General features: G+C 39.2%; 1 protein-coding gene across 1 annotated transcript in view; it reads right to left on the bottom strand.

Moving 5' to 3' along the window:
* LOC110080623 (store-operated calcium entry regulator STIMATE) overlaps nucleotides 1-26,732 on the bottom strand; it is a 70,019-nt gene that overhangs the window by 10,253 nt on the left and 33,034 nt on the right. Inside the window, exons 3-8 of the mRNA XM_072989755.2 lie at nucleotides 24,802-24,897; nucleotides 23,270-23,391; nucleotides 11,976-12,088; nucleotides 9,959-10,036; nucleotides 8,055-8,204; nucleotides 5,381-5,491 (exon numbers count right to left, since the gene is read on the bottom strand). Of these exons, the coding sequence (XP_072845856.2) occupies nucleotides 5,381-5,491; nucleotides 8,055-8,204; nucleotides 9,959-10,036; nucleotides 11,976-12,088; nucleotides 23,270-23,391; nucleotides 24,802-24,897 (670 nt within the window). The remainder of the gene's footprint in view (nucleotides 1-5,380; nucleotides 5,492-8,054; nucleotides 8,205-9,958; nucleotides 10,037-11,975; nucleotides 12,089-23,269; nucleotides 23,392-24,801; nucleotides 24,898-26,732) is intronic.

The following is a 26,732-nucleotide window of genomic DNA, read 5'->3' as shown; positions in this document are numbered from 1 at the left end:
ATAACTTAACTAGCAACTGCTTCACTTCTGTGTATAATCTAAAGTGCTTGTTTTAACCTATAAAGCCTCAAATAACTTCAGTTCAAGTTTGAGGGACTTTTCTCTTCATTAACAGGCCTATTTCACTACGTTCCACCATGTCACAGGCACATTTGTGGTGGACACAAGAGAGAGAGACTTTCTGGTGGCTGCTCCCAGGCCGTGGAACTCCTTCCCATGGGCAATCAGGCTGGCCCTCTCCCTGCTGTTCTGCTGCTGACAGGCAAAGACCTTCCTCTTCAGTTAGGCTTTTGATATGTAAACTGGAAAGTGAGAGGAAGTGAGAATGGGCTAAAAGTTAAGTACGTAAATAAATATTACACAGGAAGAGGAATTCTATTATTTTTGCTGGTGCTGAGGGATAAACTGGGCTGCACATGTTTCTCTTCTCATGGTAGGCAACTTGTGAAACAGCGAAGGTTTTGTTTTGTTTTTCCATTTCACTTACAAGCCTGCCTAAACAAGAAAACTACTGTTCTGAATCTCCAGTGTTGCAAATATCTCTGCATGTTGATGTTTATACTATTATGTTGGCTTTCCATGGATTGCAAAAGAGCCAACCATTTTGCAGCATCTGCTACCCATTAAAAGTCTGCTCACTATGCAGGGCATGTTGAAGATAAGTAGTGACAAACATGTATTGTCAAAACTTTATTGTAAACCATTATTTAAGTACAATACATAACTTTTTCATTTTAATGAAACACCATCTGTCAAACATGATCTGGAGGACATCATGGTTCACAATTTTAATCTTGATTTTGAACTCCCAAAGCTCACACAACCCTGAATGCAAAGTGATGGATCCAGACTTCTGCTCAGAAGAGTGCTTTTCACACTGGTTTTAATGTGAGATGGCAATTTCACCAATTCCTCCATTCCAAAGAACTGTACTGTCTAAAAGTCTGCTCCAAAAGGGCAGGTCACCCTCATCAACAATGTGAGAGGTGGTGCTGAGGGAAGGCAGAAGTAGTGAAAACACACCTCAGTTCCTTTAGACAGTGGGAAGCCTCTGCTGGATTCCAGTTTCCCCTTATGAGGGTCTTTCTATTCATGGAAGGGAAATGTGAAGAGTATCCCTTTAAAAAAAAGAAAGTAAAAGAAGAAAGATACTGCAGTTTTATTTTGAAAGCTATAATAATTTCCAATAATTTAACTGGAATCTTTAGAAGTTTCCATGTCTTGCAAGTCTCCTACAATCTGATATTAACTGGGCCAGTATGTGCTGATTATCACCACCACAACAATTTTTTAACAGAAGCTGCAGACCTGCAAACAGCCATGCATGTGGGCCACAGATTTCAGCTTTCAAATGGGACATTTTAAAGGTGAAGTATCCCCCACCACACACTTCCCTTCTAGCAAGGCATAGTTCAAAACCCAAGCATATGCTCAGAGGGAAAGCCTACAGAATGCACTTTGTTCTTGTTTGATTCACAATTCAACGAGTATGAGGTCTTTTCCCTGAAGAGAAGCTGATAACACATCTGGTCAGCAACATTAGTATATAGCATTTCACCAAAGTCGGGGGGGGGGATGTAAATTTATTCAAGTCAGAAAATGAAGACTACAAAAGAATCATAAATAAGATTTGTGTTGGACTCCTGTTAGCAAAAACAGTCAATGATGTAAATCCCAATTTCATTTGACAGGGGGAAGCTACAAGTCTGTCAAAATTCAGCCTTGTGCTACATGACTTTAATTGCAGAAAGAACTGAATCACAGTCACATCTGAGTAACAAATAGCACAAATGGGGAAAAACCTCCACTTCCTTGGGATTAGATTTTTACTTACCTAGCAGCTTGAGCAGCAAAGTGAGCACAACTCTTGAACAGTTTTCACCTTGCCTACTTTCTCTGGCATGTTCAGACTTTCACAGCTCACTAAGTATAAACCGATACATCCAAATCCATGTAACAGCAAGACAAAATGAAGCAACAGGTGTTTGGGGGGAAAACCCATCACAAATAAACAAGTATAAACTATTTAATTTTACCTACACTGAATTTCCCTTTTAAGTTTCTGCAAAGGGACAAAGTACAATTAAATAAACCAAATAGTTTATAGAAGAACTGATTAAAAACTACATTCAACTCACCCTTCAAGATCTTCACACAGAATTATATCCTTCCACCAGCAGACATTGCTGGCAGGTCAACCCTTTTTTCTCAGTTCTCCAAATCACTCTGGGAGATTAGGGACCCTCAGAACCATGTTTTGGGAGTGATACAGAGTGATAGAGGAAAAGGATCTTCAGCTGCATGGGTACCAGCTAAACTAACATTTGATTTAACACACAGCAGATAAGATACATGGGTGGGTAGACAGCAGTATGACACCTCTCAGTAGTAAGTCGTGGTAAGACAGATGTCCTATAAGACATCAATATATGCTCTGCCTAATATACTGAGGCTGACTGCTGCTGAAAACGGAACACTAGGTTAGACTGTCTTTGTTGTCACCAACCACAATAATGCTAAACAATTCTTTAATATGGTCTATATGCAATTAATGAGCGCTGAACATTTTAAATTGTGCCTGTGACCAGTAGCGCTTGACTTTGTCAGGCTGTTACAATGCATGTGAAATGCACATTCTTGCAATACACAACAATTTAGGGAAAAAGACCAAAGATTAGTATTCTCCTCTCTCCACATTTATGTGTTAAGCTGCTGTATGGTATCTAGTACTAATCAATAAAAACAATTTATTTAAGTTCTATTTAAAACTGGACTATTTAAATGCACTTAAGGCTTTTGGTTTACGTATTTTTAAGACTCCCCCATCCAAACACTGCTTGAAACAGACAACTCCCTTAATTTAAGCCACAGGAGGAAATGAATAAAGTTAAATTTTCAATTAAGTCAGATGTTTAGAATGAAAAGGTAAGTGGTATATAGTAGGCATTTGTCTTCAATTATTTCAATACCTTTAAGAAAATTCCGTTTCCTAGTTCTTAGTCCTCCTACACCACTACAATGAGATCTGTATCTGCATGAGTTGGCAAATTGTTATCTGCCACCCTGAACACTAAGAATCTCACATGGATGTGACAAAAATCTGCCTTGGAATACAATGCTTGACAGAACAGTAATTCATAGAATTAGAAATACACAATTGAAGTATAAAAACAAATAAGTTAGGAGGCAACATTAATCAAGGACATTTCCCTACCTCACAATAGAGGTTTCATTGAGTTTTACAGTTAGATAAAAATTGGCTTCCCTTTGTTTTAAACCTGATCGCCAACAAGTAACAATGTATTGCAAATATGTTGCAGTGCAAGACAGTGCTGTCCCTATATGTAGCTTGAAATGTATGGTCCAGTAAAATGCCTCTCACAGAGGGTCAGTCCAAGATATTTTGCTGACTGCTATGAAGAACAAGATGGCTTTCCCTCCCATTCCAAACAGAGAAGGCTACCAGACCAGCAGCTACTTCAGTGCTGGACACAGGCCCATGTCCTTCACCATACCTGGAGACAGGAACGTGCCTTGGGGAAATGGAGAGGAGTTCCTATGGTATACAGTACACAGTTCTAGCACCCAACACATTGCGACTTGTTTTTATCTACACCTCTATATCTATTGCTTGTACCTGATCAGATACTCCATTGTGCTTAATGTTGGAGCTGGCTCTGCTTTTATGGACAGTGAGATGGATCCTACTTGCCTCAGAACTGTGGTTACTAAAATGGAGAGGAGTGGGGAATGGAGCCGTGCACCTTGTCTCCAATATCCAATGTTCTCCCACCCCAAAACCAACAACCTGTGTAGCTTACCACATTTAAGGCAGACTACACATATAAAAACTGTAAAAAAATATCTTCAAAAAGTTCTCAGCTCTTGTTAGTGAATGTGTTTTAAGGCTTGAAATACAGTCTGATATTCAGATACTGTAGGTTATAGGTATGCATTTTTTTTCCTGAAATCACTGTTTTGTGGTATCAGAAAGTTTACAGGAGGATGGTCGCTGAAATTACATATACAAGTATTCTACTGACACAGACATCCTTTCATTAATCACAGGACAGCAGCAAAATCTGCAGGTACCTTACACATTTACTGGATGCATTTAATTGTCCTGCTAAACCTCTGCTCTATTCCAGCTGAAATGGGAATACTGGACTGCAAAAATAAACTGAAGAATAAGCAACAGTGATTAGTGCAATTTCATGAGAGTTAATTGAATCATACTGAGTACTCACAAAGATTCTGTTAGGAAAGACAGAGTTACAATGCCTGTTACAACAGCACTCAGAGTCCTCAGTCATGTGATGGATCTCTAATCTTTTGAAGAAAACAGTTTGGCTTTTTAAAGAAATGTTGCTTCTTCTTTGGAGTAACTGAGATGTGAGATAAGATGACCTATAATTACTTACATCTGATCTGTTGATCGTATAAATAAAAGCATAAGTACTTAAGAAGCCACCATGGTCTCTCCAGTGTCTGGCTGTCATACAGAAGAAACCACTGCAAATATTTGTTGCATTTATGGTAAAGTGCACATAACCACACAAATATGGAACAGTACTCATGTTTTCATAAGGGACTAGAGGTGTAATCTACCAAGCAGTCCTGCTGCTCAACTCTGTGTGGTTCAAGACAGGTTGGTGCACCACTCTGATGCAAGGTGCTATAGCTCTAACAGCCACTTGACTGTCATTTCTCTTTGTCAGCATACTGCCCTATTACATGTGACACAATAAAAACAACTTTGCTGAAGTTTGACCTTTTTACCATTTACAAAAAGTAACTGCATCATTTTCTATGACAAAGAGAATCCATAAATATCCCAGTATGAAAATAAAACTTAAATATAAAACTTCAAAACAGGTTATGGGAGATCTGGAAGGGAAAAGAAAAAGCTTTGTTCAACCTATGAGTCCCATAGGTACCCTTACATAATTAACTGATATAAGAATATGAAGTTACAATTTGTAACCTTTAAACTATTCTGTTCTAGGAATATGCTGCAAAAGCCAGTTTTTAGTAGTACAACATATTGACTGAAATGCTGTTAATCCCGATGTCTGTTTCAGTATACTGTTCAAGAACCATAGCTGAAATGACAATGTCCTATGATCTGTCTTCTAAAGAATCACATCCTCATCACCTTGATGACAAGACTTTTTCCAGACATGATGAGAAGATACTCTTGCATATTTGGTCAGTGTTTCAATAGTGCAACTGAACAGGTAGCTTTTCCAACGGTAAGTGTTCCATTTATCTGAGTCACAGTTTCTTTGCGATAGGCATTACTGTTGCCAGGTGAAAACCACTGACCATGGAGAGTTTGGTCACAAACCTGCAGACGTACAGGCTACAGATTTTGTCATACAGGCAGACCAAATCGATGCTTCTTTTTCTTAACAGACTTTAGATTCGTTAATCTCCGAAGATCTTCTTCAACATCTGATTCTTCCATTTCATCATCAGCTGAAATCAAGATCTATGGACAAAAAATTATTTAATTAGACAGAACTCATTATTATTTTTTCCTTCTCTTCATAAGAAATATATTCAAAATGAAGTGCTTTTAAAAAAAGTTTATAATGAAATAACTTATCTATGACAATTTAGATATTGATGTAACATTTACCTTTACCGTTCATCTAAGCCTCTCTAATAAGTACAAGCTAGGGTGTGAAATATGCTGACAACACTCAGCTCTACCTCTCGTTTTTCAACAATCCAGGTGAGGAGGTTTCTGTGCTGAACTCGTCTGGACCTGATAATGGACTGGATGAGGGTTAATAAATTAAAACTCAATCCAGACAAGATGGAAGTGCTGTTAGTGGGTGCTTCACCGGGCAGGCTGGAGGGCCATTTCCGTGCCCTGAATGGGGTTACACTCCCCCTAAGGGACAGGGTCCGCAGCCTGGGGGTGCTCCTGTACCCCAGTCTAACTCTAGAAGCCCAGGTGGACTCGGTGGCCAGGGGCGCCTTCCTTCAGCTGCGGAAATTGTACCAGCTACGGCCCTACCTGGATGAGCGGAGTCTCATGACAGTTACACATGCACTGGTAACATTTCATATAGATTATTGCAATGAGCTCTATGTGGGGCTGCCTTTGAAGACGGTCCGGCAACTGCAACTGGTCCAGAATCGAGCTGCGCGGCTGGTGAGTGGTGGGGCCACTAGAGAACACATCAAGCTGATTCTGTTTAAGTTACATTGGTTACCAGTTGCTGCCCGGGCCCAATTCAAAGTGCTTGTTTTGACATATAAAGCCCTCTGGATACCTGAAGGACCGCCTCCTTCCATATGCCTACTCAGCAGTTAAGATCTAGCCAGGGGGCGCTTTTGAAAGAGCCGTCCCTCAAGGAGGTAAGAGGGATGGCTTGTAGACAAAGGGCCTTTTTGGCAGCTGCCCCCAGACTATGGAAGGCCCTCCCGACTGAGATTTGTCTGGTGCCGACGCTGATGACATTTCAGTGCCAGGTCAAAACCTTCCTGTTCCAGAAGGCTTTTAATTGAAATAACATCAACTGTGGGTCCTGATGGCAATTTTTAGAGTATCTATTTTAATTGTATTTTAATCGTTTTATCTTTTATTGTATTTTAATTGTATTTTAATTGTTGTAAGCCGCCCAGAGACCTCTGGGTAGAGTGGGCGGCATATAAGTTAAACAAACAAACAAACAAATAAGCAAACCAGGCTTTTGTATTTATAGCAAGACACCATGTTTTTGCCTAAACTCTGCACCCACGAGTTTGTGGGGATGTCTATTATTTCTCAGCCATTGAAAATTCCTATCAAGCAGTCACAAGTTATGTAAACAGATGTTTTACTGACAAAGGAGCTCAGAATACTTGGGTCTATTTGCTATTATTGGGGCTAACTATCTTCAGCAAGAGGTTTTGCTCACCATTGCATGTAATTTAGCAGCTCCAAACAAGACAAAAGCCTTTTACAAAGACAACGGGCAGCTCATTCATTGTCTACTTCAGCTTTGTTCGGAGCAACTCATTTTCATTTATTAAATGCAGCTTTTCAAGCTGTGTCACTAGTGATTGAGAGGTAGAGATGCCTCCCCTCGACCACATATACAATATTCCAATTAATATTCAATCAAACAGCTTGTTTTCATAACCATGCCTCATATTATGGCTCGTGTTCTATATGTGGGTTAGTTTTAGAAAGCGGTACAAACATTGTGGAATAAAAATTGACACATAAAATAAATTTAATTAATTAATTAATTAATTGAGTAATATACTGCCCCACTGCTGTAACACACTATTCTGGGTGGTTTGCAGCATGCAAAAATAAAACCCAATAGCAATAAGATTACCAGTAATCAGACAATAAACAAACTACAAGGCATAAAACCAGACAGGGATGCAATGAAAAGCTTCTATGAAAAACAGTGATTTCAGCAGTCTTTCAAACACTGGGAGGGAAGGGTCCAGGCGTAGCTCCACTAGGAGCTACTTCCAGAGTGTGGGTGCCACAGTGAAGAAGGCCTGGCTTCTCATGGATGATTTCCTGGTTTCCTTCAGAGTGGCAACCTGGAGGAGCATTGCCTGGGAGGATCTGGATTAGATGACATTGGACAAAGAGGCTCCGACAAGTACTGTGGTCCCAAATCGATAAATATCTAATGTCAAGTTATTCTAGATATTCATGTTTCCAAGAATCCTTGTTGGACAGCTGTAATATTAGGAGTCTGGGCTTAATTTTCCTCCATTAAAAAGAATTGCATAAGATTCTTTAAATAATGGTCAAGTATTTAAAAGTCTGGAACTTCACTAAGGAGAAACCATTTCAAATGAGTGGACAGAAGCAGGGAAGCAGACATTGCTCTGACTGAATGCTCTGGACAGTTCTGAGTTGGTATGTAATGTTTCAACTTGCTTACTTGGAGACAGTGTAGAAATACAATTGTATTGTAAGACTGAACAAGAAAGGCTAAGAGAGCATTCAGGCTCTGAGGCAAACATGAAAATGACACAACACACACAGAAACAATCAAATGGAAAAAGGAATGAACAACACATAGAGAACTTGCCTCTGACTCTGATTCTTCATGTGACGCTGCTCTTCTGTAGCGAACTTTGCTTCCATTCCTTGAATCTTGCCCTGATTCTTTCTCTTCAAGTTTGGCTTTTGTCTTCCCCTTCTTCATAAGGAAGTTATCAACTACCCAGAACATTAAAGCCTGTTGCAAAGAAATCAATGTTATGCCATCAGTCACTTGGTCTACAGGCAGTGGTTCAATTCAATGCATTCCCCAAACACAAAGCTTGCTTAAATATATAAAGGCAATTTAAACTTCAGTACATCAATTTCTCAGGTTCACGCAAGGGGAGGGCATACAGTACCCTTGGTTCAACATGGCTACTAATAAGGGAAGTTAAAGTCTGACGCATCTGGGGGACTCCAGGTTGGGGAAGCCCTACTGCATGGCATTTCAATGGAAAGACACAATAACTGACATGTTGGACCAATTTGCACCTGGCACAACACTGCCTCTTCTGTGCCCCTGTAAAAGTTTCCATGAGTGATAAGACCATACATTTATACTCCTGGATTGGTTATTTGACAGGTCAAATAATGGTCAAGTATTTAAACCATCATATGTTAAAACTGTAGCAGAGGGAGATGCTAAATATGAACTCTTGGATTAGTTAACTGCAATGAAATAATGAGAGTAAAAGACTATGGAGATATAAATGTGTGTAGTATTTCACTGGAGACACAGAGATGCAAGCAGAAACATGATTTTAAATGAAAAGAAAAAGAAAAACAGATGTAGCAAGTATGAAAAGTTAATTTTAAAAATACAATGATTGTTCAACATGCACCTGAACACACATTCCCAGAAGAACTGGAATGGGGTTTGCAGAAGTGTACAACATGAATCCTCATCTTCTCACAGTGGACATGATGACGTTCATAGAACATGGCAATGCCCCTATAATAACATTTCCCAGAGCATCTTGGTATGGTTAAGCACCAGATAAATAGAACAAAATGTTCTGATAGGCCAAATCAATTGTTTTGAACTGCAGACAAAAATTTCTTGGTCCACTACTGCTTCAGGGTGGGGAATGTGTGACCCTTCATATGTTGGTGGTCTACAACATCCATAAGAAACAATCAATGATAAAGTATCACGGGATTTGCAGCTCAACAACATACTCCCCACTCTTGACTACTTTTTGGAAATTCCTTCTTTTTGGAATTTCTCTGAAACTCTTCTGGAATTACTATAAATATGTATCTGGACAGGTTGCTCAGAACCATAATTTACCTACTGCTGTAGGAGATTTTAATTACAGTATCTTGTGTAGCTTCTTTCAGATTTTACTCTTACTAGTTCATGTTTTACAAATTGCTTATTCAAATATATTGTCATGAGCACTACAGCTTTGAGCACTTTGGAACAGGTTCTAAAAGAATAGGACTAAAACTAGAAATAAATTGACTGTATTTTTGAAAACAAAATGATGGGGGAAGATATGGCACATCTTTTCAGCGTTCTTATAATTTCTTGCACAGAATAGAATCACAATGTTAAAAAAAGAAGTTTCAGAAGAGAACTTTCTTGTTGTGCATTAAATACCATTTTCACAAATCTTCTACACAACTGCTAACTTATGTTTTAAAAAGTTACTAAACACCAGATGTGATTAGTATAGTTGTACTCTCAGATGCCAGCACCATTTACTCACACTCCGGGACTTTGGATCTTGGACCTGCCTTCTGCTGGCTTTGCTAAGTGGGACTGCTTTTACCTGTTTCCCAGGGATTCCCCCTCCTCACTACACCACTCTGCATTCAGCTGGATCTCTTCATCCTTTGTACAGTATTGAGGATAAAAGGGCAGCATAGTGCCTAAAACTGGATCCAACCCCATTATTCATATTTTTTAAATACACAAATATGCAGAAAATGTCAATTGATACTAACATTTACAAAGAAAGGGACTATCAGCATGACAATAGCCAGCTCCAGCTGAGGATTCTCTATAGGATTCAGTAAAGCTACCTGGAAAGAGAAAACACTGTATATAAATACCATGGAATTACACAGATGCATTAATGTAGGTACCGAGTTATTCACCAGAACACGATCGGTATTTCCGTAAAGACTGCATGATTTGCTGTGGGTAACTGTGGTTGTTGATGAAGTGGCATCTGTCTCCACAACTGAGATGCACCCTGGCAATCAGCTGTGGCAACTTACACAAACGCCTATAAGACTGCAGTCGTCATTTGCATTACATACAGTACTGACTTAAGAGAAGGTAGGATTATGAAAAATGGTTGGGATCAAAATAGGCTTTAAAAATGATGAGTTACTAAGAACTTATGTTAGGTTTGTTTAAATGACAACATGAAGCTAAGGAAGACCCTATTCAAATAGATATTTCCAATATAAATTGAACATTAAATATATCCTCACATTTTCTAGCTTTAACATCATTAAGTGTTTGAGTTAAAGCAATGATTAAACACTGTTATTTTGGAAGCAGCAAGCTGATTTTATAGTCACCTTACTAATTTTCAAAGCTGTGACCAGCATTGCTCCAGTCATCAGAGACTTCAGCCCTGGACTTTAATCCCAGGAGAAAAAACAGCCTTGCCACTTGGATGTAAGCTGACCTCAGTCAGCTGAAATGGGAGGTGAGGTATATGGTTGGAGAATTCATAGGCCAGTCACCAACACTCTTTCTGGATATGGCTTCTCACATGACCTACTGACTCTGTCTTTACCACTGCAACATTTACTGCTCCATACCCTCCCAGGACCTACGGTCACTATTCCGGAAGCTGGCAAGTGTTGCCTTACATATATTTACTTTTACCATCTTGGCCAAGCTGTTATCAATCTGGAAATTATTCATTAATAAGAGAAAGTTGGACACATGAGATGAGGTCAGGGTTTTATTGCGAAAACAAATTTAAAAGGCCAACACATGTTCTTGCCAATTTCATGCCTCCTACGGGTTTATAATAAGAGTATTAAACCACAGCTTTTTCTGGCAACTTGGAGGCACTATGGGGTAACTTCCTCATGCCAACACTTTATATTTATCCAGGACTTGTGTACATTTCTATTGGAAGCACACTATGTTAATGTATGTTATACTGTGTCAGTTTTATTAAGAGTTCATAAATTAAAAGTAATTACACATTCTACACCACAAGAAAAGTACTGTAGCATTTTACCAGAAACATCCTAAAATAAAATTATATATCAGACTTCTATGTGAGAGTTTGTGAACTGGCAGGAGAAATGCTGAATCTAGATAATTTTGCAGAGAATTCAGCAATTAAAATGAATTCATCTCTTCATTTTGGAGATACAGAACAAATAAAATCAGATAAATGCCCTGGTTTGGACAATACACACAAGAGTGAAGTCTTGTTGAGGTTGCTGAACAATAGGGGCCTCGTGGCGCAGTGGTTAAAACGCTGTACTGCAGCTAAAAACTGTGCTCACGACCTGGGGTTCAAATCCCAGGTAGCCGGCTCAAGGTTGACTCAGCCTTCCATCCTTCCGAGGTCGGTAAAATGAGTACCCAGCTTGCTGGGGGGGCAATGTGTAGCCTGTATAATTAAAAATTGTAAACCGCCCGGAGAGTGCTTGTAGTGCTATGGGGCGGTATATAAGTCCAATAAATAAATAAATAAATAAATAAATAAATAAATAAATAAATAAATAATAATTAGCAATAAATTAAGCCTTAAAAATTACCAGCAAATGTCAGGATTCAATGTTTGATATTTAATACAATGTACTCAGAGTAAACCACAGTGACAGCTAGCCATACTCTGCTAATACAACACCTGCAACTTACTGGTTATGGTGAAATTTAGGGCTCAGTACATTTTTCACGTTTTTGCTAGCACATTTCAGCAGTCTCTATTAAATTAATCTGGCATACCACTCAATTAATAATTAAAGAAATAAAGACTCAAACCTCTTTCCACTGAGGTATTAGGAGAACTATAATGATGATAGTTTTCTCAAACATCATGATCACTATGTACAATGCACACTGGCCTACCCAAGCAGTGCACTGCAGTGGGTCACCTACAAAACAAACACACATACACACAAACAAAGCGTTAGCAAAACAAAGTACTTCTTCACACAGCACATAAACTATAACATTTGATTTTACAAGACATCATGATAGCCCCCAATTTGGATGGCTTTAGAAAGAATTACACAAATCATGGCTGAAAACACTATTAACGGCTACTCGTTATGATATCTCTGTGTCACCAGATCTCTAAACGGCTGCTGACCAACATAAGTAGAAAATGGCTACTGCTGCCTTAAACTTCCTGCTTGTGCCCTACACAGAGGTACCTTATTGATCACTGTGTCAGACAGCTACACATCTAACTTTAAGCAATTTTGACAACTCCACATTTTTCTAGCTATGTTACAGAAATAGATTGCATTTGGAGGTAGAATAAATACCTTTCTGAAGCCATTCTAATACTAACTGGAAATGTTAGCAGACTGGTGCAGTGTATTCAGTCTAAATTAATCTGCATTAAATGCTATTTATTTGGTTCTGGATGCTCACAAAGTTGTTATTATTTGTTTGGCTCTCTCTCCAGATAAAGATGACAAGTTATGAATCCTGTTATTCCTGCAAGACATATTTCCTCTCCCCCAGTTTTCTAGGAATGTACCAAACTTTCAAACATATTTTGCTACAGTTAGAGTATATAATCACACAAGGGGGGGAAATCACCTATCTCTTTGAAGAAAGTACTGGGCACCTGAATTATGCAGGTAAAAATGTGTATATGGTTTGGTTTTACCTATAAGAGCTCAAAGATGGAATGAAATACCAGCAGTAAGATGAATTTTTAAAAACTTGCAAACAGAGTTTGATTTGCTCTATGGTTTTTAACACGCACTGTCAGCACATCTACTCTTTATGATATTTCACCCTCTACTTTCAAGTCAGTTTTATAGTACCTTCAAATTCAGACTAACAGCTGCGCCTGAGAACTATGCAATGGAAACTCAAATACCTTTAAACAGCTGTAATGCAGAATAGACTCTAGCCATTTCCTTTTCTGGCCAGCCTTTGAATGACATACACCAGATATTTTACTCTGTGAGCTTGATGTTTGTGATGTCAGTGTTATAGAACACTTGAATACTCAACATGCTGAAGAAAGGACATTTCTTGTAAATGTTACTGAACAGCCAATGCAAGTTCAACGACGAACATACTTTCACTGAGATAGGAGAATTTGAGATAGGAGTTAACGTCAAAGCACTTAAAAACTCCCCAACAACCCTGAGTAATAGAAATTCAAACCTGTCTTCCCCAATCCAGAACCTGCACTAGTTTACTGGGGCCACTTCTCTTTCTTTCAATGGGATAAAGAATTTTAAGTATGCACATAGTTTCATGATTTTGCAGGCTTATCAAGATACAATAGACTTACAGATGTCACATAACTTAAAAGGTTATAAAATTATCACTAATAATATGGTTTACATTTATAACTTACAACACTGCTGTTCAGAGGCTTTTTTTGTTACTTGACTAAAGAAACCACAGGTTCTGCCTTCAGATTCTGATTCTCTTTACAAAGAGAATCCAAGAAACAGCACATTCTCTGTGGTAAGCTCTAGAGCAATGATGGTGAATCTTTTTGAGCCTGAGTGCCCAAACTGCAGCACAGAATTAACTTATTTATTTCAAAGTGCCAACACTGCAATTAAAATCCGAATAGCGAGATTTTATTTTAGAAAAAACAGCTCCTGTACTGCAAGGGTTAAATGCTTTTTTCCTCCCTATCGTTTAGTCATGTCCGACTCTTCGTGACCTCATGGACCAGAGCATGCCAGGCCCTACTATCCTGGAGTTGTGTCAAATGCATGTTGGTTGCTTCGATGACACTGTCCAACCATCTCATCCTCTGTCATCCCCTTCTCCTCTTGCCCTCTTGCCCTTTCCTAAGATCAAGGTCTTTTCTAAGGAGTCTTCTCATCTCACGAGATGGCCAAAGTATTGGAGCCTCAGGTTCAGGATCTGTCCTTCCAGTGAGCATTCAGGATTGATTTCCTTTAGAATTGATAGGTTTGCTCTCCTTGCAGTCCAGGGGACTCTCAAGAGCCTCCTCCAGCACCACAATTCAAAAGCATCAATTCTTCGGCGATCCGCTTTCTTTATGGCCCACATCTCATACATCACGACAGGAAAAACCATAGCTTTGACTATTTGGACTTTTATTGGCAAGGTGATATCTCTGCTTTTTAAGATGCTGTCAAGGTTTGTCATTGCTTTCCTCCCCAGAAGCAGGCGTCTTTTAATTTCGTGGCTGCTGTCTCCATCTGCAGTGATCATGGAGCCCAAGAAAGTAAAATCTGTCACTGCCTCCATATCTTCCCCTTCTATTTGCCAGGAAGTGATGGGACCAGTGGCCATGATCTTAGTTTTTTTGATGTTGAGCTTCAGACCGTTTTTTGCACTCTCCTCTTTCACCCCCATTACAAGGTTCCTTAATCCCTCCTCACTTTCTGCCACCAGAGTGGTATCATCTGCATATTGGAAGTTGTTGATATTTCTTCTAGCAATCTTAATTCCAAGCTTGGGATTCCTCCAGTCCAGCCTTTTGCATGATGTATTCTGCATATAAGTTGAATAAGCAGGGGGACAATATACAGCCTTGTACTCCTTTCCCAATTTTGAACCAATCAGTTGTTCCATATCCAGTTCTAACTGTTGCTTCCTGACCCACGTATAGGTTTCTCAGAAGACAGATAAGGTGGTCAGGCACTCCCATCTCTTTAAGGACTTGCCATAGTTTGCTGTGGTCCACACATTCAAAGGCTTTTGCATAGTCAATGAAGCAGAAGTAGATGTTTTTCTGGAAGTCTCTGGCTTTCTCTTTTCTCCCTATGGGCAGTATTAATAAAGAAATACTTACTGGTCCTCCAATTCCCCAGTGGGCTAGACTGATAATAGTAGCCACTGGACCTCTCTGCTGGACCACTGCACCAGCAGAGGGGAGTGCCAAAAATCAGGATCAGAGGGCAGGTAAGCATTTCTCGATGGTGACTTATGGCTCACGTGCCCACAGAGGACTGTGTGCCAGCTGTGCCATGCATACCATAGGTTCGCATCTAGAGCATCTAATTAAGATCTCTCAGCTGCCCTTTTAAAGAATCTATTGTCAAAAAGGTTAACATGCTTCACATTCTAACAATCTAGTTTGTATCTGATACCCATTTTAATGTTGATGCATTTCATATCTGCTACATTTGGCTTTTGGGTATTTGGGCACTGCCTTGTATTTTATACAGTACAGTATTGCTATTTGCTTTGTCTTTTGCCTCCGTTGTGTCAGCTGCTCTGGGTATAGTAAGAGGGCAGAAACACTGCAAACATAACCTCCAACAAAATGTTGCAGTTTTCCTTCAGCACTATCATTCCCTCACAACTACCACTCTTTTGACACCATATGTTTGAGGCCAATTCATTCTCCTCCTGCTGCTGTTATTCTTCTCTTTTCCAACGGACACTCAATATACCAAGGCTGTGGAAGCCACTAAATATGTTCAGTGCTCACTGAACCTTTGTTGTTTGCCTCTTAGGGATTTTATTCTATTCCTACAAACTTGAAAGAAGCCCCATGCATGCCAATCCTTCTCCTTTTGATTTCCAATTTCTGTTTTTTGTTTCGGCTCCAGTCCTGCTGGCATCTCAGGGACTAAAAATTACTACAGAGATTATTAAGAATCAACAAGCTAAGGCTTCTATCTTACACATACTTCCCTGGGGGCCAATCCCATTGAACTCAGTAGGATTCATTTTCATATACGTACATCTGCTGGATTGAGTTTTGAAGTCAAATTCCCAGACACTTCCTGTCAAACCTTCAGGAAATCTCAGGTATTTCACACATTTATCAACTACTACATGAGAAAAGTAATATAGCTACTAAATTAAAAAAACAACAACAACAAAAAAATGTCAACTGTTTGCTTGGCAGAGATGAGACTTCTGGATAGAACTCTGAAACCAAATCCTGGAAACTATGTATTTCTGCCCACTCCCTTCTGCTTAATTACATGGCAAACCTGCTGGCAGCATTCTGTTAAGTTTCATATTGCATAGTACCTTGCAGCTTATTTAGTTACGAGAAAGGCAAAAATCAATATTAATTAGTAATTCTTGACTACTCAAAGAAAAATACTTTATGCATAGCTATGGAAGGGTTAACAGACTAAATTATTTCATCTGTATTAAGTGAATGACTTGAATTTATTTATTATGGTCAGGTGACCATAATAATACTATATGGCTAAAATATACAAAATGCAGTTTAAAAATATAAAATCAGTTCATAAAAAATATGTGGTTAAAATACACAAAATGCAATTTAAAAAGGTGTACAGCCAGTTCATAAAATATATTATATGGTTAAAATATAAATATTTCCTCCCTTTGGTTGGGGCCACAACATTTTTCTACGCTTAACAGTAAACCATGCTCATGTTAAAACCAGTCGGCCTGTGAACTCAAGAGACTATAAGGGAGCGCTGTGCCATTACTGCTGCACAAAATTTTGCTGCAGAGCATGTAATAAGGGAGTCTTGATCGGAAAGAAGTAGCCTGATGTAAAATTCATCAGGTCTCCCTGGATATCCGAGAATGATTGGGCTCAAGAGGTTAGTGTGTAGATCTCTATAAAAAAGACAGTAGGCATGACCTACAGTTTCCACTTGGCCATCATTACATGGACACAGGCAATCCGAAATACAGTAGATATATGTTGAAATCTTCCTTCCATGAGTTTAGAGGGTAAACATTAAGTCTTGCTAATGTAAAGGTTCTTCTTGTCTTTGTTGACATTGTGCTCTTCAGATATGAAAATACTGTAAAGACATTATTAGTAACAACACTGTATTTGCCCGACTGGCTCATATGCTCTTGAAGTTCTATATCCCAGGTGCTTTGTTTGAGTGCTGCTTTACCACCGACATGCCCCATCACTAAAAGAGCATTCATGGAAAAGCCTATTTGCCTTATTTCTTTTGTAAGTTGTAATTTCCATTCTGATTGAAAGGAGTCAAAAAGTGACATCTGTGCCAAGCCTTCTAAAGAGAAGAGAAGCTTTAGCCAGTAATTAAACATGTGGACTTTGTTGTGTGCTCTTATGGCAATTAAGTGTCCCTTTCTTACTGTTGGGATTCCTAACCAATACGGCAAAGTGGGCTAATGCCACGCAGGCATTATCTTCCTAATGCTGGCGACAGTGTAATTGCTGCTCACTTCTATGCCTACCTTGCCCATTCCATATACAGTACACTCAATTAAGGACAAAATTGTACACAAGATAAATGTAAATGCGATCATTATACTGCCTATTCTCAGTTAAAGCAGGAGTACTTTCAAATAAATTTACAAATATTGCCAACATTGGAAGACCAAAAAAAAAATGCATGGCATCCAAACAGCTTATGCACCAAAAACAGACTTTCAACAGCCTTAATTTTATAAAAAGTTGGCAGTATGTGAGGCACCTGTTTTGTACAATCCAAATAAAGTTGCCACTAAACAAATGAATTACATAAAGTGTATGGCAACGATGATAGAGAAACTGGTTGATACTACTTCTTGGCTAATTCCACCAAAGGCAGAGGCTCAGTGCAGATCCCAAGTACTGCCATTTTTAAACCATTTTTTTAAAAGATTGGGAAAAAGCTACAGGATTGCACATTCTCACACTGCATCCCATGCTGCTATTTGCCATGCAGTCAAACAATGTGGCACTGCATCTACAGAGGTCTATACAGTGGTGCCTCGCTAGACAATTGGTTTTTGAGATCATTATGTGCCTCGCAAGACTTTTTTTCTATGACCGTGTTTCGCAAGACCGATGCTTCGCAAGACTTTTTTTTTAGACCGATGCTTCGCAAGACTTTTTTTTTAGACCGATGCTTCGCAAGACTTTTTTTTTTGAGACTGATGCACAGGGAACCTCGCAAGACAATTTTTTCACCAGACGACGATTTTCGCGGAACCACTGTGTAACAGGTACTTGGAGGATCAACTTCAACTGATACTTTCCAGCCCTGCCTTACAGAAGAGTAGGAAACCTTGACCTGAAAGTGGAATTCAGTGGGTCAGATTTATTCCAGTGGTGCGTCCGGCAAAGGAGTGAGACCCAAAGTAACACAGCACTACCTGTACAACAGCTGAAAAGCCACAGCACAATGGAATCAAGGCAAAGAGCCTATAGTTATCTGAGGAGACTTTAAAATCCAGATGGGAACCCCTGGAAGATCACATTTGAACCAAGAGCTTAAGGTTCTCAATCTCTGATTTAAACACCGAGTCTAATTAGCATCCAGGAAACAGGAATGTTATATAGAGTCAAGTCCACACAGGAGCATGTAAAAAGTTTAAAAGGTCCAGTGCTTCTCTAGAGCTTCTAAACACAGTTAAGAACATAAGAAGACCCCTGCTGGATCAGGCCAAGGGCCCATCTAGTCCAGCTTCCTGTATCTTACAGTGGCCCCACCAGATACCTCTGCAAGCACATGAGACAGCTAGATACTTGTCTCTTGATACCCCTCCCATGCATCTGGCATTTTGAGGTACCTTCCTTTTAAGCCCGGAGATTATACATCCCATCATGGCTTGCAACCTGCGATGGACTTTTCCTCCAGAAATCTGTCTAATCCCCTGTTAAAGGCATCTAGAAACCAGAAGCATTACATTTGCATAGAATCAAATATAAATTTGGCTGGTTGTCACCTGTTAATTTGCTCTTTTTTACTCCAATGAAAATAGCATTCTTCATATTTAAGATAAACATGATAGCTGAAGAAATACAAATGCCAAATTCAGACTCTCTAATTCTCTCCATGCAACTTAATCTGCCATACTGCCAGCAACTCCTTTGGCATGTGTTGCGGTATCAGGTCACGTTTTGACATGAAATCTATACAGAGACAGGCAACAATGAATCACTAGGGACCAAATACTATGTCTAGGAAAGCAGATGAACTCATATTTAACAATCTGAAAATGCAAGAAAGGTCATAGAATATATAATTAGTTAACCCAGGAAGAAGGGAATGCTAATTTTACTATTTATATTGTATTGTTGTAGGCTTCCTTCAGTCTCAAAAGACTATGGAAACTATTTATAAATGCCTACAAAATGTTTCTTTTTATTGGGCACCAACTTCTTTCTCCATTGGCATATACTGTCAATTCAGCATTATAAAAGCACCAAAAAAAGCAGGCAGGAATGATTGTGCCAATAGCCCTTTTGTTTTGAGGCAGTTTCCAAATGGGCTGACATACAGAAAATGACAATTAATTAATTATAAATGTCTACAACATTCTTCCCCTTTATTGGACACTAGCTTGTTTCAACCTGCTTCCATAAATTATAGTCAATATGTCATGGCTCCTGCAGAGTTATTCTTTTTCCCCTTCTACAACTACTGCAACTAGAGTACGATGGATGACTGAATGTTCTGGATGGTTTTCCAGTGGTCAGAAATGGCCATCCTGCCAGGGCTCACTGCAAAATGATCATATGTTATTGACACAATCACTCTTGCCTGCTTTTTTTTGTGCTTTTATATTGCTGTTATATTGGTGTTGGCCAATGGGGATAACAAATAACATTCCTTTAGCTTTGCTCAGAGCTTACTGAAAAGGGTCCAGTAATTATGTTATATTATTGTGTATGGGAGTTAAGAACTATGGATGAGGTTATCTTTGGAATCAGAAATCTATCCATATATTTTGTAATTCTACAGTGCGAACAGAAACCAAATATGAACTTTGAAAACACAAACACTAATGCAATCCTATGCCTCTTTATGCTGTTTTTGATGGAGTATATTACAGCAAGCATGTAAGCAGCTACAGTTTAAGTAACTGAAACAGAATGCAGTTATTAATATAAAACACTTTTGCCTGATTAGAAAGAAAATAAAAAATTCATTTTAAAACTTGAGATACATGTAAGTTTTTTGCTGTGAGTTTACTTTACTTTTCTTATTTCTTATAATATTGTAGATATTGATATCATTGTGATTATTTGAAATGAGCCTACTATAAGCCAGATAGAGATTTTTTTTAAAGGCTGCATACAGGTCTTGAAAAATAAATAGGAGCTACAAACTTTTGCTAAGAAACCTAACGAAGTTAGAGCTCCTCTCATGTGACTAGTTGGATGGTATCAGCAGAGTACTGAATTCTCTGTAGAATATTAGGCCTGTAAAGTTCACCTGCTGAAAGCACACCTTCCACTATGCAGAGGGGGGTGGGGTGGGAAACATGCAGTTCTCCAGATATTACTGGACTGCAATTCCTAAGAACCATTCTACCCCCAGGTAACACAGCAATGGTGGAGGGTAACATGAGTTACAGTCCAATAATACCTGAAGGGCTGCTGATTTCCCATCCTGATTAAAACTGTGCTACTGCAACAGCAAAAGCAATAACTGGATTTTTTTTTCTCCCCATATTTTCAGAGCAGCAATGTTTAAAGTTAATTTGCTTGCTTGTACAGGATGGGAAAACAAGGAGATAATGACTTTTGACAGAAATGCTGATGCACGGAATTGTAAACTACTCACTTCTTTCAGTTTACTGAGAGTTTCAACTGCTAACAACATTTTCACTAATACAGGAATTTAAAAAAACCCTAAAGGTTTATTATAAATGCAGTTTTTCACTACCTGGCTTTTATGGAGAACCCTCTATTAGTATTGAAGCAAAATTCTCAACTCAAAGGTATTATTTTTCTTGTGGGCACTTAGCAGGAGCCAAAAACTATTTGCTTGCACTGTTTAGAGGTTTCAGAACAATCAGTCTTTTTATGGAAGTATAGAAGCATCTGTAACAACATATACCAGTTTTTGAAGCATGATACATTTTAATTGTTCAATGCATAAGACTATACATAGTATACACATACAACAAATTCACAGACACCCAGAGACTAGACTCACATGCACACACATAAAAAAATGCCTAAACACTCCCTACCCACTAAAATCCCCCACTAAAAATACAAACATCTACACCACAAGCTAAGTAACACTGTCCAACTGTTCATTACTGGTGGTCTTTAAGTTCATTATTAAGTGTAATTACAGCTCTGGGATAAAAACTATTCAGAAAACTGGTGGATGTTTTTGTTAACTACCTTTATTAATGTGGATGTGTGACGTTCACTCTTTTCTAACATTCTGTGTCCTATAGAATAATGTTTAATTTGAATTGCCATTAAAATTCTGGTTTCCTTCCAACTCCCAAGACTCCTGTTTTCCTCCTGGTGTCTTTTGCATTGTTTAACCATACATTAAAAAAACTGTTTATAAATTAAAAACAAACAGCTGGGCCTAGAGAAAATGTATAAATAAGTAAGAGATATGACTACCAGCCAACACAGGTAGTGCTGGAAAGTAGTTCCAAGCATATGGGGCAGCAAGAGAACATGAACTGAGAAGTTTGAGAGATAAGTAAAATCTGTATCTCACAGCTAGTTGCAGAACATGTCCACCATCTTCACCAAATGACATATTTTTACAGTGGTCCCTCGACTTACGAATGTCCCGACTTATGACCAATTCAAGTTACAGCCAGCTCTGGCTACAAAATTTTGCTTTGACTTTCGACCGGCGCTTTGAATTACGAACAGAAAAAAGGCAGGGGAGGCGGGGAATTTGAACTGCTTTCAGTTAGTCATTGGTCAGCGAAGAGGCTGCTTCTCTGTAGCTATTTCACCCCATTGGTTAGAGAGTGTGGGTTCGGAGAGAGACTTCGGACTGCCTGGTACTGTATTGTGTTTTTTTGGCATTTTTGTTTTTTAGAAGTTTTGCTTTTTGGATTTTTGCCTTTCTTTTTTAAAACAGAGAGACTGCCTGTTCTGGGTAAGTACAGGGTTTTTGCAGCATGGGTTTGGGCTGGGAGGGTTATGTTTCTGTGCTCTGATGGGTCTTGCAGTGTGTAGTTGTAGCATTTTTAGTCCCTGCTAGAATGGTGGGTTTTTTTGGTGGCTTCTAGGGTTTGTGTACTGTGACCTCTCTTTTGTTTTAAAAGGTGTTTGGTTTGCAAGGTGTTGGTTTAAAATGTGTGAGTTTAAAATGTGTTTTTGACTCCAAAGTCTCCCCTGCCCCCATTGTCTTCTCTCTCTCTCCTCTCTTTTTGTGCTTAAAAGCACAAACCTTTGTCTGAGGGGGCCTGTTTGCTGGAATGGTTGCTGGATTTTTTTTTTATTTTTTATTTGTATTCTGTGGCTCCTAGGGTTTGTGACCTCTCGTTTTAAAAGGTATTTGTTTTAAAAGGTGTTGGTTTAAAATGTGTTGGTGTAAAATGTGTGGGTTTAACGTGTTGGTTTAACATGTGTGGGTTTAAAATGTGTTTTAGACTCCAAAGTCTCCCCCCCATTGTCTTCTCTCTCTCTCTATCTTCTCTTTGTGCTTAAAAGCACAAACCTTTGTCTGAGGGGTCTGTGTGCCCCAGTGATGACCTTCTTTCTTTCCTCTTTTCCCCATTGTTCCCTACCTCCCTTTTTTCCTGCCCTTTTTTTAACCTAAGTCATCTTAGTTTAAAAAAAGGTCTCCCCCCTAGTGGTAGTGGACGGCTTAACCACTTTTCCATTAGTTCCTATGGGAACGAGTGCTTCGACTTGTGACCGGCGCCGTGAGATATGATCAAAAATGGCCGTAATGTCTTAATCATGTTTCAATGCATTCTTATGGGAAATGGTGCTTTGACTTACAACTATTTTGAGTTACGACCATCTTCTGGAATGGATTAAGTTCATAAGTCGAGGCACCACTGTAATGGAAAAATAATGATTCTTAGTACTTCAGAGCATTTGTATTTCAAGTACAATCCTACTAAATGCCAGGGGAGCTCTACTGGTAGAGTGAAGTAGTATCACTGTTGTTTAAGTGTTACAGAAGCACTGAGCAACCCTGAGGTGACACATTTAATTGTCCAGTGAGGTTCTGGATGTCTCATTGCACAAACACTGACAATGTCAAACCTGCCATGCTACAATATATTGCATAGCAGTTTGACACAACAAAATACTGGCCCATATTGGGGCCCTTTAAAGTCATTAATTATCTGCTCTTCAGGAAAAAGTAATTCTGCACAGCATCCCAAGTGATAAGGTACATACATTTTACTGCAATGAACAATTAAAGCAGATGAATTCTATGGGCATTTTCCCCAAGAACCAAGATATTTACCATATTCACCAAAGCGAAGAGACTCCCACTGCTGCCATTCAACAATGCTGCTTACTGCTCGCACACCAGCATAAATTAGCAACATTCCTAAGGTGGCATCCAGTAGAAAGTTGATAAGGTACCTATAATGACAATATATATATATACATATACATATAAAAGCCACCTGAAGATGTACATCCCTTAGATTGTGTAGCTGTAACAATTAAACTCTCCATTCTTCTCACCTATCATCCTCATCCAGTTCTTAGCCTTTGACATTGCCTTCACATTTTAAAATGTGATCTATAAACTTGAGTCATCACATAATAATTTTTAGATGTCATATATTTCACTAGAGAGCCAGTGTGGTGTTATAGCTAGAGCACGGGTCTATTTATTTGTTTAAATAGTACTAGTACTCTGAAGACCTGGCTTCAAATTCCTATTCAGTCATGGAAGCTTACTTGGGGCTAGCACTGCGGCTACCACTTCTTAAATATCTCACATAGTTTGAAAATCCTATTAGAGTCTCCATAAGTCAGATGTAATTGGATGGCACAGAACAACATGTATTTTATTGCTCTGCATAAATACAAAATGTATGAGACAATTTCTTTTTTAAAAAGTACTTCAGTATTAAGGTTACAACGATTAAGGCTAGTTAAGATTGTGTGAGGCTAGAAAGATCAAGACATTTAGATCAAAACAATCAGCTATACCACACAAATTTGAGCTAATATATTATACTAGTTACCACCAGAGGGCACTGTTGACTTCGCAAATGCTGTACTGTTGATTGTGCCTCTTAATTTCTCAGATATTTTAATGGTAGAACTGCTCCATCTTGAGGAATCTGCTCTATCTTTCATACTCAGCAAGACTTGAATATGATAATTTAGCTCTTAGTTTGAAGAGTGCTGAACAGTGTAGAATGGCAACAGCCTGATGCTCTTCTATATCATAATGATATTTATTCAGTAGCTGCCTTGCTAGCGTCACTAGTTTTAGCACACAATATTCAATGCTCTTATTAACTAAAATGACTCACCGAGAGAGATTAAATTCTTCTTCATTAGTCTGAAACCTTAAATAATTATTTCAAACTTCAGCTGAATATACCACAATTCACTGACCTTAGTGAAAGCACTGACAAGCCATAATCTATATGTTGCCAATGCACTACTGAGAGCACTGTTAACCTTTTTTTACTCTAAATAGTACGTGGATATGTCTGGGTGTGTGGGGAATCAGGATCAGGTATTGTTCATGGGAACATCAATCTCACACTTAATAGCAGCTGGGAAGGAGGCTGCATAGGGAAGAAAGTGTTTTAAATTCCCCCACTGCTCTTCAGCAGTATGTATTTTCACTCCTAAAGCATAGCTATCCGTTCCCTGTTAGTACAAAAGGTAATCTAAACTATCCAAAATCCTACTTTGTGTGACTGCTGATAGTAAACAAAGTTAAGGATAGAAAGATGTGTCCTGATCAGCTGAAGTTTCCAAAACTGCCCCAGAATCTCTGTAAATGCCCACACAAACATTACTTACAGTGAACAAGGGTCTTCTTCAGTAAGGTCTGATAGATAAACATTGGCAAAGTGGATGAACAACATTCCTATGGCTTGTTTGGAAGTATCCAAGAACCTACAAAAGAAAGCAGTAGTACTGTTTGCACAGTAATCCTTACCAAATATCACAAGTTTTAGATATTTTTTTAAAATTAATGAAATAGTTCAAACAACTTTTATTTTTGCATGTATAGTTATTTACAGTAGCACTGGATTTTCAAGTTTCTAACTGGATAGAAGGGGAAAATTACAAGTAGCATACTTTGCAACATTCTAAAGACAGTACACATCCTGCTCTTATATTCTCATCTGAAGAGAATGGTAGGACAAGCTAACATAGAGGTAGGCAGCAGTAGAAGCCACTGCCAAGACAGCTCTACAATAAGCTCTATACATCTGGTGAAGGTCCAAGAGAAGGCCTTTTCAGGGGCCACTCCCAAACTACGGAACTCTCTTCCAGGAAAGATAGGTTGGTCAAGACAAAGATGTCTTTCCACCAACATACAAAAACCTTCCTATTCAGGCAGGTCTTCAGCAATTGATTAATTGTTAAGAGTTGTACTGCAGTATTCTACTTCTTAATACTAACGAATGTATTTAATTGAGCTTTTAAATGTTTTTAACAGCATTGTTTTAATATAATAAACTTAATTGTTTTTTAATATTAATAATGCATTTTCCTTTTATTTGGGTCTCATTGTTTTGGGAGGAAAGCAAGATTATTTATTTATTTATTTATTTATTTATTTATTTATTTATTTATTTATTTATTTATTTATTTATTTATTTATTTATTTATTTTATTTTATTTATATCCCGCCTATCTAGTCAATAGACCACTCTAGGCGGCTCACAACAGGGGTACAACAATAACTAAAAACAAATTTACAAAGAAGAAACTTTCAACCTTGAAATTATACACTAAGAAAAAAAAAAAAGGAAAATCAGGATTAGCTAAGGGGGGGTGGGGGGGGAAGGCCTGCCGAAACATCATTGTCTTTAATTGCTTTTTAAAAATACCCAGCGAGGGAGCCGCGCGAATGTCCGGGGGAAGGTTGTTCCAGAGGCGAGGAGCCACCACCGGGAAGGCCCGACTTCTTGTCTTTTCCTTCCGGGCCTCCCTCGGCGTTAGGCTCCTCAACCTCACCTCCTGGCTCACGCGAGTGACACGGGTAGAACTTGGTGGTAGAAGGCGTTCCGCCAAATATCGAGGCCCTAAACCGTTTAGGGCTTTGTACGTGAGCATCAACACCTTGAAGTCGATGCGGAATCGGATGGGCAGCCAGTGCAATGCGGCCAGAGTGGGCGAGATATGTTGGAATTTTCTCACCCCACTAAGGAGTCTGGCCGCTGCATTCTGCACCACCTGAAGTTTCCGCAGCAGCCTCAAAGGTAGCCCCACGTAGAGCGCATTACAGTAGTCTAATCTTGAGATTACGAGCGCGTGCACCAAAGTGGTGAGCGCCCCAACATCAAGATAGGGCCGCAGCTGGGCCACCCGCCTGAGATGGTAGAAGGCGGTTCGGACCACCGACGTCACCTGGGATTCCATAGTGAGCGCCGGGTCAAGATGGATTCCCAAGCTGCGGATGCCATCCTTAGCGGGAAGGGTCACCCCCCCAAAAGAGAGGGAGTTTCCCAAGTTCCTGACTGTGGGGGCACCCACCCTTAGTACCTCCGTCTTGTCCGGGTTCAGCCTCAGCCCGTTCTCCTGCATCCATTGCAGTACGGTCCCCAGGCAGCGCTGAAGGGACAGAACGGCTTCTCCTGCGGTAGGTGGAAAGGAGATGTAGAGCTGAGTATCATCGGCATACTGATGACACCGGGCTCCACATCCCCTGATGACCCCACCCAGCGGCCTCATATAGATGTTAAACAGCATTGGGGAGATGATCGACCCCTGTGGGACCC

The sequence above is a fragment of the Pogona vitticeps genome, chromosome 2 (assembly GCF_051106095.1).
Source record: "Pogona vitticeps strain Pit_001003342236 chromosome 2, PviZW2.1, whole genome shotgun sequence".
In the NCBI taxonomy this organism is placed as follows: Eukaryota; Metazoa; Chordata; class Lepidosauria; order Squamata; family Agamidae; genus Pogona; species Pogona vitticeps.
This window is presented reverse-complemented; position numbering and strand designations above follow the sequence as displayed.